At 40.0% G+C, this 17,511-nt stretch overlaps 1 protein-coding gene across 1 annotated transcript; it reads right to left on the bottom strand.

Annotated features, from left to right (window-relative positions):
* Window positions 1-828: 828 nt before the first annotated feature.
* Window positions 829-17,419, bottom strand: INTS12 (integrator complex subunit 12). Its single transcript, XM_083862007.1, has 7 exons — window positions 17,387-17,419; window positions 11,222-11,385; window positions 9,225-9,371; window positions 8,517-8,704; window positions 4,619-4,778; window positions 3,180-3,332; window positions 829-1,422 (listed from the first exon to the last, which is right to left on the bottom strand). Exons 2-7 carry the CDS (start codon window positions 11,375-11,377, stop codon window positions 844-846), a joined length of 1,383 nt encoding a protein of 460 aa, XP_083718133.1. The 5' UTR covers window positions 11,378-11,385; window positions 17,387-17,419; the 3' UTR covers window positions 829-843.
* Between the last annotated feature and the right edge of the window lie 92 nt (window positions 17,420-17,511).

Genomic DNA, 17,511 nt, shown 5'->3' with positions numbered 1-17,511 from the left:
AAGGAATGGAGAGAAATTGCCATGTGCTGGTCACAGAGAGTCATTTTCCAGTGCCCACCTTGAGCCAGTTCTCAGCTGAACACAACCTGGAGCAGCTGGGATGAAGACAGGGAGCACAAACTGTGAAGAACAGCTCAGGGGTGAGTGGAGAGATGGAGTACCTGATACTTCTCAAATACAGAGAAGTCCTCTACATTTTAAGAAAACTTGAAGAGAGTTTTGACTCTCCTGCTCTTTTCAGTTGAAGCTCTCATTGTATGAATCCAAAACAGGCCAATTTATGAACTGGTAAATCAAAAATCTCAATTTAAATACACTGTTGTTGAATAGTTAAATTTTGAAATAAAAAAAAATGTATTTTTTCCCCTAACAAGCTTTGTAATTTGAGGTAATAAAATCTCCACAGTATAGACAGCTTTGAACATCTGAAGCATTTTAAGTATTGGAATACAGGGTGAAAGAAAAGTGGCAATGACTTCCCAGATTAATAATCTTTTTATTATTAACATTTAAGAATGACAGTTTCAATTTATTAAGTATCTACAGAAATGTGCAGGGTTTAATATTAAAAAATACCCAACTTTTGCAATTTCAAGTTTCAGTGCTTTGAGCTACAAAACCAGGAGCCTGTAATAATGAATTCCTCTAACACATTCAATTCACAGATTTGCAAAGGCAGAAGGAACACCAGAATTATTAAAGTTTGACCTTCTGTATAATGTAGGGTTTGGGCTTCCCTGATTTAACCTGTTTCAGTCCAGTACCCGGGGGATTTTCTTTAAGAAAAACACCGACACCACTGTTCTCACAGAATGCAATCGACACCATCAGTAAACCGCCAGACTACTTCTTGAGCTTCTTTTGAGCAGCCTTCTTCTTGACCATTTGTAGCCTTTTCATGGCGTTGAGCTGGGACTCCTGCGAGGTGGGGCCCTTGAGGGATGCCGGCTGGTTGCCGGTGTCAGCCGCGGCTTTGCTGGAGCCGCCCGCGCCGCTCCCTGCGGAGCCGCTGCCATTACCGCTGCCGGCCGGGCCGCCGGTGCCGGGGCTGGCGCTGCTGGGGCTGGGCAGCCCGGCCTTGCTCACGTTGTCGCTGCTGACCGAGCGGCTCAGCGTCGTCTTCCCCAGGGTCAGCGGCGGGGGAGGCTTCAGCTGAACGGGGTTTGTGCTGTTGTTGGCAGAAGCTATTTTGGCCCCCAGTCCTGTTTTTGAAGTCGCCAGGCCTGACAAACCCACGGGTTTCTGGTTATTTGGAGAAGCTGCAGGTTTCCCGCTGGCACTCTGTGCTGTCGATCCCAGTTTGGCAGTTGACGGGTTGGCAGAGGAGGTTTTGGCTGCAAAAGCAGCCCATCCTGTAAGGCCACTCGTTGCTGAAGAGGAAACGCTTGTACTGGCAGAGTTCCCCGAAACTGCTGCTGAGGTCTAAAATAAATAAGCATTCTTATTATAGCAGCATCTATTTGTGTAACACATCACAGCAGGAACACGCTGAGCCTCTGTTTCAGTTCTTTTCCCAGGAACACCCAGTGGACAATATTTCATCATTGGTCACCACAGTTGAAAAGTACTAACGAGAACAGGAAAGGATGCCAGGTGCAGCCTACTTTTAATCTCCTAGGCACACAGAACAAATATCTTTTCTCTCCTTTCTTCTGTACACTTAGCAGACTACCACACAGCACTGTGATCCCTCCATAAACAATAAAACCCCAAATTTGTGAAGTATATAAAAGGTGGTGGCTTGCCTTCTTTTTATTTGCTTACTGTTGTTCCCAGGTGTCACTTTTTAACAAGCTGACAGATGCTCAGACAAAAATCAGACACTGAGCAATTAAGTATTGCATTTATTACAGTCTTATTGTCAAAGCAGAAGTATCTAAACTGTTTCCTTTCTTCTTGGTTCTTAGCAGCTTGTACCATGGATAGAATTTTTTAAAAAAAGAGCACTATCCTATAGTCTCTTCCCATTCAGGTACTGCAAAAGACAAACTTTCTGCAAACATAGGTTCTTTTTGGCTGCAAAGCACTATGCTATCCATACTAACTGAGTTCCCACACCTTAAACCCTATAACCCCCAGGCTATATGTTGATTTAAATAAGAGTTACATCAAATGGCAGAGTCAAAACAAAAACTAAACCTCTCTATTCAAGTAATACTCCTTTTATAGTATACCCAGACAGCTTCTAAACAGTAAACTTGATGGAAAAAATCAGGCCCCAGGTCTTACAGCCTGTTTAGGCACATAAATAACTCTGGTGAGGTGAAAAAAGTAATTTGCAAGTATAAGTGCCAGTGCAATACCCATCCTAGTATCCATGATGGTTGGTGTGCAGGCAGAGCAATGGCAAACATAACTTTGAGCACATGAATAATTGCTCTGATTTTCAGTTAAAGCTGTGTTTTCCTAAGAAAGGGTCATGGTTTATTAGACTACTCTGTTATTTATTACACTGCTTCTGGTTTACCACCTTTGACCAATTTGACCTTTTGACAATACCTTAACTTGGAAAAACAGAAACATGAGGCAACACAGAATCACTGAAGAGAATCACAGAATGGCTTGGGCAGGAAGGGACCTTAAAGATCATCTTGTTCCAACCCTCCTAGCATGGGCAGGGATGCCCCCTCCTAGATCAGATTATATTTAAGAAGCTCCTAAATTAAATCTCACAGAGCCAGCAACACTTCCCCTACAATGAAATCACAGAACCATCTAGGCTAGAAAAGATCTTCAAGATCATTAAATCCAAGGCCACTGCTGCCATGAGAAAAAGCCTTTTAAGTGTCAAAATACACATAAGTTACTTGACTAGAGAGAGCAAATAATGCATTTTCTATGATTCATAGAATGGCTCAGGTTGTGGAAAGGACTTTAAGATCACCTAGTTCCAACTCCATGCCATAGGCGGGGATGCCTTCCACTAGACCAGGTTGTTCAAAGCCCCATCCATCCTGGCTGTGAACACATCCAGGGATGGGGCAGCCACATGTGAAGTGAGGTTTTTTCCCCATTCTTTCAGTGTTCATGCAAACCCACTATGCTGTGGTATTACTCAGTCCACATGGTGTAGGAGACTATTTTCAATTATGTTTCTTATGTGAAAAAATTGGTCTGATTGAAAAAAACCCCTGTGCAGTGAAACAAACTCTTTCTCTGGTAAATTCACATTACATTACCTTGACTTCTGTTCTCTTGAATGCCAGAAAAGCTGGTGGGGTCTCAGGTTTTAACTTGATTTCTGGTTTCTTGACCAATGGATCCTTCAAAGCTGGTGCAACTGAAACCACTGCAGGAGCTGGTTTTTGAGGTGGTTTTTGTGTCTTCTGAGCCTGTACAATTGGTAGGAAAAAAAACCCCTGAATTAGTCCCAGGCTACGTAACATGGATTGTTTTGACTGTTAACAAAAAGCAGGAGCATTTTAAGACTGCAATCTAGCCTTTATAATTTCAGGTTTAATGGTCCCTGAGAAATGAGGCAATAGGGGCTGTGGAGATGTGCTGGGTATGGTACTGGGGGCAGGGTCCAGCCAAAAAGCATCCTGAATAGAACTTGCTGTTTCAGAGTGGAAAGAGTGTTGACACTTGGTGAGCAGGAAAGCACCGGGCCTTCACAGGAAAAAGGCAAGGACAGGTGAACCTGTGGAAGACAAGGACATAGTCCAGCAGTAATGGGATGTAGCCTGCAAGAGCCTGCTAAGAAGTGGCAGACAAAATGGCACAATTAATGCCAAAACAAAAAAAGGAAAGATCACATTGAAGACAATGGCTAAATTGGCTACTCTGTGCAGGAACTGACCTCGAGCAAACACTCCTCTGAGTTTAAAGGCCTGATGAGCATCAGAATAATCATGTATTTCAGCCTATGCTGGTACATCCTAGGCCGGGATCTTACTTTGCCTTCTTTCCTTTTTTCTTTGTGGAGCCATTTCAACAGATAACACTTGCTAAGTTATCGCAGAACAGTTTTAAAACACATTTTCTGCTGTATTTTCCTGTATTCTGGGTATGATCTTAAAACCATCAGAACTAAAGTCACTAATGTTGCATGAACCCAAAAGTGCTGTCTTACATTTCTTTCTCATAATGAGATGAGTGAGATTCTGGTAGGATACTGTTTGGTCATGCAGAAAAATCAAAATAAAGGCTTTTTTTTTTTTAATCCTTTTTGGAATGTGCTACCCTCAGCTTATTTTTGACCCTGAGAATACTCAACACATCAGATTGACATTTTTAGTCTTGTCCTACAGGAAAAGAACCGTTCATATCCAAAGCTGAAAAGAAAACTTAAACTGCAGGGCTATTACTAAAAGATGAGTATCACCTGAAATTTTAAAAAAAGTTTTAACTTCTGCTTGCCAAGCAGGGAACAATCCTATTTCACTCTTCTTCACTCACCCTCTGATTTTTAAAAAGCTTTGTTTAAGAAGTGCATTACAGAATACTCTTTGAGATGCTACATTGAAAACCACAGCTGCAGCAAGGGAAGCACTGCTGAGAAAAATGGTTCTCCAACATGCTTCCTAAGACTTGTCTAACCCAGGGAATATTCTCACACAGTAGAAATAGCCTGCTGTATTCAAATAGTGCTCACACAAGACAAAAAACTGACTCCTACCATTCTCTTCATCTGCCTGGTACAGCGGGCACAATACCAGACAAGTCGAGGATCATTCACTTCTTTGTCTGTCACCTGAGGTTTATGGCAATCCTGGTGGTAGAGATTATGGCACTCCTGACACTCCACTAGCTGATTCACAAAAGTAACTGTCATTTGCCTGTAGAGCAAATAGTTAAGAACAGATTATGGGAGAAAGCACTTAGAGGATTATCCAATTGTTGAAAATTTTGCAAGGCTTAAGATAAAAAATAAAAATATTTTTCCTTTCACATATATTTTCTACCTGTGGCAAATCAAATGTATTCCTTTTTTCCCCTGTATCAGTTTTTCCTAACTAATATTTTAGAAATTTGGTATTTTTAAAAGATAATTTATTTCAAGAAATTTGAAGAATTCCATTCTATTATATGTGTGTATATGACAGTCTTGATTTCTCTGTTTGATTTTTAGATCAGAAATGTAATTCCTGCCTGGTTTGGTTCACCTGGGCATTTTATGGATACATCACAGTATGCCAATTATGACTTTCTCATTATAATAGCATTTGAGGGCCTGGTCTCCATTTGGGTAATTTTGCTGTCAGGTGCAGAGCAATACAGTTCAAGAACAAATAATTTCTCAATGACAAGCATGTAGGAGTGCTTTCTGCTGCAGGATTTAAAAGCATCATCACCCAAGCTCTAGGCTGCTTTGAAGATGTTTTATTAGCCATCCCTTTGGTCCCTGCCACATAAACAGACACGTGGAATTTGAGATAATACCAGAATCACGGAGAGATGGAATAGAAAGGATTAATTGTGCAGTCCTGCCTTGAAGCAAACATGCAAGCTGGTGATGAGGGCTTCATTTTGCGTGGGCCTTGCTGAAAGTAATCACGCTGTATAAATGACACATTAGTGATATATACGTGGCTGGGAGTCTGCCTGTGAATTACCCAAATACCATTTTCCTAACGATCCCTTCTTTTAGATGACAAATCAAGCTATTTAATTGCTAAGCTGCTTTTGCTCATATCCCCGAGGAGCAGGTACCCAGGTAACCATGGAAACTCTATTTGTAGATACGTGGGGAAAGGTAATCCCTTATTTCTTTATATAACAGAAAAACAAAGTCTGAAGGTATTGTCCATATAAGTACTGGAATATTTTCTAAGAAAAATTTCTTTTTCGAACAGCCTACTTAAAAACAAAAGGGGAAACCTTTCTGAAATTCTAGGGTCCATTATTTTACATTCAGGATATTTAAAAGATATTTTCTTTAGTTTTTATTCCTGAATAAACTGGATCAGAACAAATAGTCTCAAGGAGGGTGACTCACACTATTTTAAAATGACAAAAAACAATCCCTGACTCATTAGAAACCCATGAACTCTTCATGCTCAGAAACAAGTTAAACCACTTACTTTTAAATTATAAGATAACTAAGAAACAAACTGAATGATTTTTTTTACCTTCCAAAACCAACCAAGTATTCATAGAAACTTAGGTTGTTATTTCCAAACCAGTCTTTTAAAAATATTTTTTTGGGAGGAAAACTTCACTGTCATCTACAAACTGCATGTAGTATTTCCTTTTTGTACAACTGAGGAGCGAGTGAGGAGCCTCCATAACTGGTGAGTTGTCCTGTTTTTTCTAAGGCCTACAGGTATTGGAGAGGATGAAGTTATTTTAATACTCCCTCCCTCTTTTTCCCTAACTTAGTAAAAAAGAAGAACTAAGTTGATACAAAAGAACAAGAAGAAAACCACCATAGGCATCAACATTAATTACTCTAAATCAATACGAAAATACATTTGACACTTGGCAAATCTTGAAGAAACATTTCATGCCTCTGCTTTAGTTTTTTACATCTGTAAAAAGGATATAGTTAATATTCAAAAGCACTTTTTTGCATTTGTGAACCCAGAGCTGGGTTTTTGGTAGCTTGTCTTCTTAAGCAATATTAATATAAACTCTTTTGCTATGAACTCTGCCTACTCTGCAATTTGACATGCTTTCAGTCACAACTGTTTGAATAATTGAGTTATTAGAAGATGTTATTAGAACATACAGGAATGTTATTTTTTGGCTCAAGATACTGTACACCAAAGGGTGTACCTTTTGAAAGCAAGCAATAAGTAGAGGAATACTGTCTGACCAATGTGCTGGATTCAGAACTTTAAAGCACAAGTCCTCAGAAAAACATCCAGTCCAGCATGAGCTGGATACAGACAACCATGTGACATCAGTTTCAGCAGGTTCCATGTAAAATGAAAACAACACAGAATGTTGGGATAACTCTTGCCTCTCTAATGAATTGCTCCTTCCCTGGCAGTGCTTCTCTCTCTGTCTGGCACCAGAGGTATTTTAGTTACCCAGGGGAGGTATATCTTTTGCAAGAACACTGGAGTTGGTGACCATGAACTGGTAGAAGTAAAGCCTTCAGCAGCCAGGTTAAACATGGACTGTGGAACAGTTAATGGATCTGCTTTTCAAAGTCTTGGCTACACTAGCCACAGGAGTTGCATTTTCTTTCTTCAGTTTCTTTACTTTGCAGGCACTTCTCATTATGTTTTTCTTTGCCAGGTAAGACATAGAATTAATCATCCACAGCAGGTCAAGACTGTCTAAACAAAACTTCATTATCCCCTCCTGCCAAATAAACTAATACCTTACTATTTTTAGTAGCATTTTAACATATCACTGAATGGGGCTTTGCCTCTTTTAGGAGACAGCAAAAAACAGAATTTGCAGGAACAAAAGTAAATTTTTATACTTCAGGTCTTTATATAGTTCTTCCTTTTTCAATGTCTATAATAAGAAACTAAATATTTGAGCTAACACATAGGAATAACATGAAATCCCCTCAGTCCCCAACTGGTCACCAGTATAATCAGCTGTAACTACAGAAATTTATCCTCTGCGCACTGACAGACACTTCCCCATCTCCACCACAGGAAAGACCATGGAAATGATGAAGAAATAAAATTATAAGGCACCGTTTCCCAAGTGACTCAAGCTGAGCTAAAATATATACTGCTGCCAAAAGGCTTGTCCCTCTTCTCTGTCCTGGCTCTACATTCCTGCATCCACACATGTGCCAGCATAAGCATTTACTCTTACTAAGCTGACTGAAACCCAAACCTACTGAAAAACCCATGTGGAGAGCTGATCCAGGGGCTGATTCAGCTAATCACAAATTGTACTGGCAATACACCCCCCTAACCAGTCCAGGGAAGGAGGTACAACTGGGAGAGCCAAACTGTTCCTTTTGGCAGCAGTGGGAGCCCAACAGAGATATAAATTATCTGTGAAACAAAATCCTGATGTGAGTGATTTGATCCTAGGGTAGTCATTCAAATATATTTTATACACCTGTTAACACTAAATGTACTGCTATTACCATGTCAATAAAGTCCAGTTTTAGAGCCCTTACTGGAATGTTAAAACAACCTGTCTTCACTGCAAGATATATTTGCTGACAAAACATGGCTATGTGTAGACTAATGTCAAATGATTAGGAAAAGAAGACCAACTCATACAGATCTCATACTAACACTACCTAAAAATGCTTTCAGATGAGAACTGATTTTTTAAAAAATGCTTATCAGTAGGCATTAATATTTTATTTTCCAATAATTGAAAACTGTAGTTGACATGATAGGTTTTACATCATATCTATTTTTATTTTTCACTTGTCCTTTCCTGCAGAAGAAAAGCTGGTTCACTCTCTAAAGGTTTCATTTTCAAGAAACTATTCTTATTCATGAAGGAGCTTTAAATGTACTATTAATTTTCGATATTAAGTGATTAAGTGATTTCTGGAATGAAAACTAGAAGAAGCATTAACTCAATGGTACACAATTAAAAAAAAAAAAGTAACTAAACCTAGCTGGAATAAAGCAACGTTGACTTACCTGCAAACAACACAGGCTAATCCCATTTCCATGGCAAAGTCATCAGCACTGGTTTCCTCAAAGCTAGATAAATCTGGCATGGATAAATCCTTGCTTGTCTGAACTGTAATAGGAGAGGAACGAGCCTCTTGCTTCTCTACTCTGGGCTTCTTTGGTGCATCAGCTCCTTCAGCAGGATCCCCTTTTGTCTATTAAACAGACAGACAGAATGTGAAAATGCAACAAGATAACAGATTATTAAAAATAGTTAAAATGAACAGCTAGATTAGCAATACAAGAAGGTGTACTTTATACAGCATATACACAAAGTATTTTCTTTAATTACATATTTTCTTCAAAATATTTATGAACTAGAAGCTCAACTTCCCTTTTTGTACTTCACCTCGAAATCCTTGGAAAAAGCTTTGGGAATATCACATTTCAACTTGTTACATTTTAGTAATCTCTTACGAGATAATTTCTTAGTATATAAAACACAAAATGGTTTGGAAGGCACCCCTTAAGTCCAGCCTCCATACAATGAGCATGGAAAACAATCACAGAATATTTACAAGATGACAATTATTAGATTGCCTGAATGGCAACATGACTGGCTAATGCACCTCATAGGCTAGGCACCATAAAATGAGTTGAAAAGGGGAGCTTTTGTCTAAAACGTCTTTAAGTTTATCAACCAAGTTATTTAATTAGAAAACAAAAACAACTTACTTTATCTGCAGACCTCTTTTCTGTCTCTTTTTTCACCTTTTCTGATGCAGTGGGCTTGCCATTGTTGTTGCCAGAAGGCAAACTGGATGAAGCTTTAGATTCTTGCTTAATGGGTTTGGTGACAGATACTTTTGGTTGTTCTACTTCCTGGAAACAGAAAGAAAAATTGAAAGCAAATTCTTCAATTGAGCTCCTACCTAATCTGCAATTAGTGAGAACAGGACAGGCAAACAATATGCCATACAACACTGATCATCTACATATACCCTTTTTAGAAAAACATTTCTTAAAATATTTTCATATCACATCAACAAAATAGTGTTTAAATTGCAGCAAATTAGTAAAATTTTCCCTTACCACTCACCTTCCTGAGGAAAAGGTGCTCCTTTTCCAAAGACAGATCCTCTTTGGAACATTAATTAAAAGGGAAACATTTCTGCTTTTAAAATTAGAAGAGGTAATGAACACAAATTTTCAGAGAGTTCTGAGGACAAAATTCAATATAAGCTAAAAACATAAGCTGACAACCGATGTAACCAGACATCAATACTTCATTCCTTCATGGAGAGAAATATTGACCTCCTCTTAATCTCAGTCCATATTCATCTATCAGATTAATACATTTAGATCTCAACAGAAATCAATGGTTCTCATTAATGACACATCAGTGTCAGCAAATGAATAATAACCAGAAGAGCCTGTAAATAAGTGACCAGTCACGCTGATGGGCACCAGCAAGGTACCCCCTCCCAGCTGGTAAGATGGGAGCAATTCTCTGCTGTGTACTGGGACAGGTCATAAGGCCTGAGCTTCAGCCCTCCAAAGTTTCTTGACTTGGCTGTGGTAATCCTGTGCTCCCTACTCTCTTCTTGGATTTCACGGTCAACCACAAATTAACTCTGCAGCCTGCGAATGCAAGGAAAGGAATTCTTGTACTTTCTTTCATTTCTGACCTTTGCAGTCCTGCTGATATTGGAGATACACTGAAAAGAGGAGAATGAAAGATTTCTTCCTCTGGCCTCAGCCTCAGTTTCAGCTGAGGGCAGGCGACTGCCAGCCAAGCTGTTATTAGAATTGGCTTCCCAAACCTCTTTGCACTGTTACTCTGCTCCCTGCTTCCTCTTTAAACCACACATCACTTCTTGAGCTCTGACATAAAGGACACCTGAGAGTTTTGAGACCTGTGTTAGGTTTCAGGGAGTCAACAAGATGAACAGAAAGGAGTTAGACCACACAGTAAAGTATGATGTATGCTGAGCAGTACTAATGCCTTTTAGTTATTTGGAACCACGTAGAAATGAAATATTGAAAATGTATCAGCATACAGACCATCATTAGAACACAGCAGGCTGACTTGCAGGCATCCTAGGGGAGAACAAGACCTCATTATCCATATGGCAATACACAGCAGCACAAGGATGTCCTCGCTTGGCTATTTCCATACGCTCATCTCAGAGTCAAATATTCTCTCTAGCAGGTGTTCAGTGATTTTCAGTAGATGAAAAGTAATGTTTGTCCATTGGACAGCAATGGTTTCAGCCTGAAAATCATTTCTGCTTTGAACCATTTGGTGTTTTTCTCGTATGACTTCATCAACAGAATTTCAAGGAAAGACATACAGCTTTACTGGTAAATAGCTTATTTTGCTTCTTATTTATCTGTGGCAAAGCTAATCTATATTTTAAAGGCCTTTTAGCTCTGAAATGTAACTGCAGAAATATGTTAGTCTGGGTGCACCTTACACAGCACGTCTGACATAATGCTGAATATCTCTTCTAAGTCTTGGTGCATCAACAAAGTGAAGAGATTTTTTTTCCCATTAAATTCCATTAATTGTACGGAAAGGGGAATGATTAATATGAACACTCCATAATTACTTTTCCTTCTTCCTCAACTTCTGACTCTCTTCTACCTTTTCAGGTGTAAAAGAGGAACCAGGACTAGCAGGAGCTTTATTAAGGCACACAAAAAGGAGCCATGCTCCCCAACACCAGTACCTTCTGAGAGGGACGATAGCTCGAGTCAGTTCCTCTGGCCAACGACTCATCAAGAAGTGCTTTCAACTTTTCAGCAGAGTCCTTACTCTTGGAGTGCAAAAAGCCCAGCGCCTTCAGAAAAATGGGATCCAGCTCCAAGTTCACTGTAGCAGCCATAGTTATGCCTTCAACAGGAGTTAAAAGAAAAGAAAAACAATGACAACTTTATTCACATGGAGCATAACTCAAACAGTATGTGGCAAATAGAAGATTTCTTTTCTTTTTAAAATGAAATTATATTAAACCACAGCAAGGATGATATGTGAATTAACTATCATTAGAAGGTGACTGTGAACTTTAGTGCTGCAGAACTGCAGCTGGACATCTGAAATGTCAAATTCATTCTTTGGCATATATGATATTCAGAAATGAAACTCATCATACTTACGGAAATGAAAAAAATATTTCATATTCTTGATATTTCATACATAAAAATATTGAAAAGTATGCAAAATAAATATTAACTTCAAGAAAAGCCATTACCACCCTTCTCCTTAACACTTTTTGCACATACAGTGATTTGTAACTCATTGATCATTTAAGAGCAAGTAGGAAAAATCTTACTTATAGAAAAATTAGCGTCTGAAACTTCTGAAAAGAACAGCTTATTGTAACATATAAGATATAAACAGCTTGTGTATTATTTTATATACATTTAAAACAGCTGAAAAATGTATTTTTAAATTTAGCTGAAACAGTGAAAAAATTTATAGCTCAGATTGTGACTTAGCCACATATTCATGTGACAGTCCAAGTGTAATGTCAGATAATGACTATCCAGAGCTGTGAGATGCCACAGTGTCCATGGAAATGGAATAAACTGTGGAAAAGGTTACAATGAGTTTGAAAAACTGTTTGCCTCATACCAATACGTTGCTGCACTCTGGAGTACTCTGTTAATTTCCTTAAAAAATTCTAAGGAACAGCATTTACACCAGAAATTGTTCCTACAAAGATAGATATCTAACTTAAATCAGTAAATGACAATAATTTAAGAAATAACACGGGAAGTTCCCTATCTTTTCTATAAGAAGTGTTATTGTTAATAACCCCTTTAAATCTCATTTAAAATACAACAGGATGTTTGTGGGTTTGGGATTTCACCTACAATAATCTAGAAGACATTCTTGAAAAGCCTGTCATCAGTTCTTTCATTAAAAGCACTGTCTGGACAGCTTTTTCAGCTGAAGCTTCCAAGGTTTTGTCTGATGAATTCCTTTTGATATTCATGGCAGTGAACTTTTACGTCTCTGGCCAAAACACCAGCACTGGCAGGCTGCTCCCTCAACACTTGCCTACAAGTCTCCAGGAACCTTTATCTCATGCTGAGCTTTCACAAGACACCAGAGAATGGCTTGACTGAAATCATCAAGGAGTTCAACGTACAGAACTTCATAGGGATTTTATCAATGGACCCAGCAGAGAGTTAAGAAACCTCTTCAAGAGCCTCTTCTCTCTTCCTTAATCTTTGGTACTTGACAAATCATTTTCTGGTGGCCACAGAACTTCTGCCAGGAAGTGCTACACACCAGCTACTCAGCTGTATCACTGATCAAGCACAGACTGCAGCTCAGGCCCCGTCCTGGCAATTCGGTCTCTGATGATTACAGAAAGTGAATTCAGGGAGCACAGAAAGCACGTACCCTCTTTTCTTTATGCATCTACCTCTGATAAATGTTCAGGCTGCTCTTGAGATCTGTGGGCAGATTACATCCTGCATTTCTTTGTTCTGTGAACATGCCTTCCAAGTGTCAGTACCACATACTCCTTAACCAGGACTCTGCTAAACCCTCTGTTCAATGGGAACAGCAGAATCGAAACATTCATTTCAGAAATTTGGTCGAACTCCCTGCTAAAAAAAAAATCCTTTGACTTCTCTCAGAGAGAGAGGAGTTCTACTAGGAATATATACTTGTGTACAGGCAGCCTCAGCAGTCATTCACAGCCATTCTCTAATATTTAGAGAATAAATACAATCAGAATTCAATTTTCCTCTCTCTGAAGGTAACACTTCCCAGATTTGTTTCTAGCTCTAGCTTTATAAAGACATATTTTGAGAGGAACTGTTAAAACACCAAATTTCAAAAGGGTTCTCCATATTTATTCTTTTGTTTGCTATGTAATTGCAGCAAGTCTTTCTCTGTTCTTGAGGACAATTAAAATGTCCCAGGCTACTACAGTTATATCACAAGAAATTTCTCATGAGAATATAGGAAACTGGGCTTAGTGAACAGTTCAAGTTTAGGCCTGTATTTTCAAATTTTAAAAAATCTATTAGTGAGTTAGAGAAGGGAAGTACATTCAATGGAAAGATGAACACATCAATAATTGTCTTAAAAGTAGCATCATCTAAAAGAAGCAAATTGATAATTATGCTCTCCTTTTAGGACCATAATAACACTGCTGTCAAACAGGCTACTAACAAAGTCTGTCCTGGTCCAAAAGGCAAATTATTGCTTTTGGTAGTGGCCCTTTCCAGATATTTGCAGCTCAAATACATTTGATACGTTTTTAAGTATCAAACAGTGGTTTGATGTGGCAAATATAATTTATAAGTGTATAAACCTAAGATCCACATTCATTCATTCATGTTTTTCTGCACAGACTGCTCCTCTGGCAGACAGGTCAGCATACAACAATGTGATAGCCTTGAGACAAGGACAGCAGAGTGTTTCAATGATGATGCCATAGGCTACTCTGCAAGACAGACCTCCTTGACTTTCTTGAAGTGGAATCTTTGCATATGAAATAATTCAAATGCTGTTTGACACTATCTTTTCTGTATTAGACTGATAATGCAGATGTGAGATCAGAGGGCTGTGCTAAAACCCTTGAATCCTGAGCAGAACAGGTTTTGCACGAAGCAAGCACACCCTCTTGCAATCCAGCATTCACCCATCAGCCTAACCCTACCAGCACCTTTCTCAACTTAGGTCTCTGCTGCCTCCCAAGGTGGACTATTCTAAGTGGTTTAAATCCATGGGGAAACACAGATGCTAATCAGTAAGTTGTTATTCTTAAAACATCCAAGAAGTTTTGGATTCTTTCATTTCTTGAGTATACTATTGTCTTCTGTCAAATACAATCAACCTCAACTGTGCACTCTACAGAATACCTGGTCTTCCAATTTAAGACTTATTAGATTTATAGGGTGTAGGAACCCTCTTCTCTTTTTCATTCGCCATCTACTATTTTGCATGCCTGCCCACGTATTACCATATTCCTCAAAACTTGTAGCTAAATGGATCTACTTCCATTACATTTTCAGATATGGTCATATTTTCAACCATCTGTTTCTGAGCTTCTATTGTTATTATTTTCTGAGGCAGTTGTCCTACTAAAGATGTTTTTCCAAGAAAGTACACATCTTCTATTTATATTGCAATGCTATTATAGACTTCTGCTATTATGCCATCCTTTTATAGACTCATCAATATCTTTATTTTTTACTGCCACTGATGATTAAAAGGCCTTTCACTCACATATTCTTTTCAGCTACCTGTAGTAGTTACCTTAAAACACAGTCACATGAATCAACATCTTTTAATTCCTTCCAACACACTCACTGCACTGTTTTTAACTTACCACCGTAAAATCAATTCACTTTTCGCTGTCCCTTTGGATCCCTTTGTTCCTCAGAATTTATTCTCTTCCTGACTACATCTATTAACAATGAGAGTGGCAGATTTTGCTTATTTACCAATAATGCTTCTTCCAGGTCACTTTCAGACCTGATGAAAGTCTTAAAAAAGTAGATCAAACAAAATCTTAAAAGCAGAAAAAAATGAACTTCTACTTTCAGGTTTTGCTATAGTATCTTAATCAGCACTTGATTTATGACAGCATAATTTCTCAGTTACTTTCCACAAGGGACATTTCAAAACTCACACACTTCAGCAGTCTGGATAACTGTATCAATGAGAACAATTGTATTAATCAGTTCTAATTTCCTTGTCATCTTCTTCAAAGAATCTTTTAAGACACGTCTAAGATCTCCTGCTGTGGAGTTACTAGTACTGGCATCCTTAATTTTACATTCTATTCTACAACATTTTATAATGTACTTTTAAATTGGTATTCCAATCAATATCACTGTAACCAGTTTATCCAACGTTTTATAAACTACACTAATTCCCCATATTTGCTGTTTTCTCCTTAGAAACAGTGAATTATTTCAGAATCACAGTATCATTCCCTGTGGAAGGGATCCCACATGGTCACCCTGGGCCACCTCCTGTTCAATGCAAAGTCAACGCTGAATTCAGACCAGCTTGCTCAGGACTTTTCCAGCTGGATCCTGAAAATCTCCAAACACAGGAATGCAAAATTCCTTCTGGACAACCTGTCCCGATGGCTCATTGTCCTCATTTCCTTGCTTTGAATTGGAGGTTTTAACTTGTGCTGTCTCTCATTCTCCCACTGTGCATCTGAGTATGAAGTCTCTATCTTTCCAATAATATCCTCAGGTAAATTAAAGCTTCCCTTATATCCCCCTAAGCCCACAGCAGATAGTATCCAACACTCCCTCCATCTTCAGATCTAGCTATTTAGTCACAGAGGACAAGCCAATCAATGAGACATAATTTATCCTTGGTAGATCAGGCTCTTCCCAGTTTCTACCTGCTCCTTCTTATGCAATAAATGGCTTCCTCCACAGACCTTCCACAGGAGGAAGGAATGAGGCTGACCAATCTGTACTTCTCTTGCTTGTCCTTCTTGCCCTTTATGAAGATGAGCATAAGATTTGCTTTTCTCCAGTGTTTGGCATCTCCCCCAGTCTCATGGCCTTTAAAAGATGACAGAAAGCAGCTTTGTGAAGACCCTGTCAGCTGTTGGCATCCTTGAATGCAAGGGCCCATGGAGCTTTCAGGGAAACAATCCTGCTTCAATCCTCTTCCACAACTTGTAGTTCCTCCTCTTAAGCTCTGCCTTGTGGCAAAAGGCCTTGGGAGACCTTACAGGTCAAGTCTGTGGCAAAGCAGACATGGACTATTTGACCCTTATCTGTGTCTGCTCTCACTAACACACTTGTTCCATGCAGCAGTGGTGACACATTTTCCTTGTAAATCCTTTTCCTGACAAATGGCACAATCCTTGTGAGTGCCTTTCAACTCAGGATTTTTTGTGATAATTGTACCTGCACAACTGAGGTTTGCTGAGCCCTGCTACCACTGAGCTTCAACATTCTGCAGAAAATGGACCTGAAGATGTTGCTCATTGGCTTAAGTCACTGGTAAATTGAGTACACCTCCACTACTGTTCTCACCCTTGCCTTATTCTATGTCTACACTAAAACTTATCACCTGTACAAATCCCTGTACATCCTCCTGGAAATTCCTCAGAGAGAGAGAGAAGCAAACTTTAGTTAAAAACAGATTTCTGAAACAGCTCCGCCAAAGCCCTCTGTGTGACCCTCTGCCACCTCCTTGCTGCAAATTTATCCCTGGGATTCCTTTTTACGAACGAAAGAGAGGCCTCTCATCTGAAAGCAACACTTCAGAAGGCTCAAAAGAACAGAACACCACTCTCCTACGAGCATTACAGCCCCGCACTGATGGTTTGCTCCGTGTGCCCAGGAGACCCAAAGCCCTCCCGGCCCGAGGGTAAGAGCGGCCAAGCCTGCCTGAGGGGTCCCCTCCTCCTCCCTCCTGCCCAACACCCTATTTCTCCCACCGAACCTACCCTTACTGTCCTCTCCCAATCCCCTTTTCTCGTCCCAAACGCCTCTTCCCGCTCCCGAACCCCCCTTTTCCCCCCTCAAATTCTTTTTCTCTCTCCCAGACCCCTTTGCCCTCTCCCAATCTCCCTCCCCGCCTCCCAAACCCCCTTTGCCTCCTCCTAAATCCCTCTTCCCCCCCTCCTCCTCCCAAACCCCTCTTTCCCTCTCGCCCAAACCCCTTTCCCTCCTCCCAAACCTCTCTTTTCCTCCCAACCCCCAAATCCTCTCTTCCTGTTGCCAAACCCCCTCCTCCCTCTCTCAGCTCCCCTCTTCCTTGATCCTCCCTATCGCTCTCTGCCTGCTCCCAATCGCCCTCTTCCTACCCCAAATTTCCTCTTCCCGACCCTCTCTTCCTCCTCCCAAGCCCCCTGTTCCAGGCCCCACAGAACCACCCGCCGGTGTCTCACCGGAGACGAGACCGAGGAGGAGGAGGAGGAGGAGGAGGAGGAGGAGGAGGAGGAGGAGGAAGGCGCCCAGGCGGGTCCGCCGGCACCTCCGTCCCCCCGGGCAGCGCGGGCCGCGGCCGCAGTTC

This window comes from Zosterops lateralis (assembly GCF_965231275.1).
Source record: "Zosterops lateralis genome assembly, chromosome: 5".
In the NCBI taxonomy this organism is placed as follows: Eukaryota; Metazoa; Chordata; class Aves; order Passeriformes; family Zosteropidae; genus Zosterops; species Zosterops lateralis.
The sequence above is the reverse complement of the archived record's forward strand: the minus strand, read 5'-3'. Positions and strand labels throughout refer to the sequence as shown.

Excerpts from the sequence above, each read along its gene's own strand:
- INTS12 (XM_083862007.1), bottom strand. The coding sequence starts at position 11,377 with ATGGCTGCTACAGTGAACTTGGAGCTGGATCCCATTTTTCTGAAGGCG. Across the intron at positions 4,779-8,516 it reads TTAGCCTGTGTTGTTTGCAG|GCAAATGACAGTTACTTTTG; the intron begins GTAAGTCAACGT and ends TTTGCTCTACAG. Across the intron at positions 3,333-4,618 it reads CCAGGCAGATGAAGAGAATG|GCTCAGAAGACACAAAAACC; the intron begins GTAGGAGTCAGT and ends CCAATTGTACAG.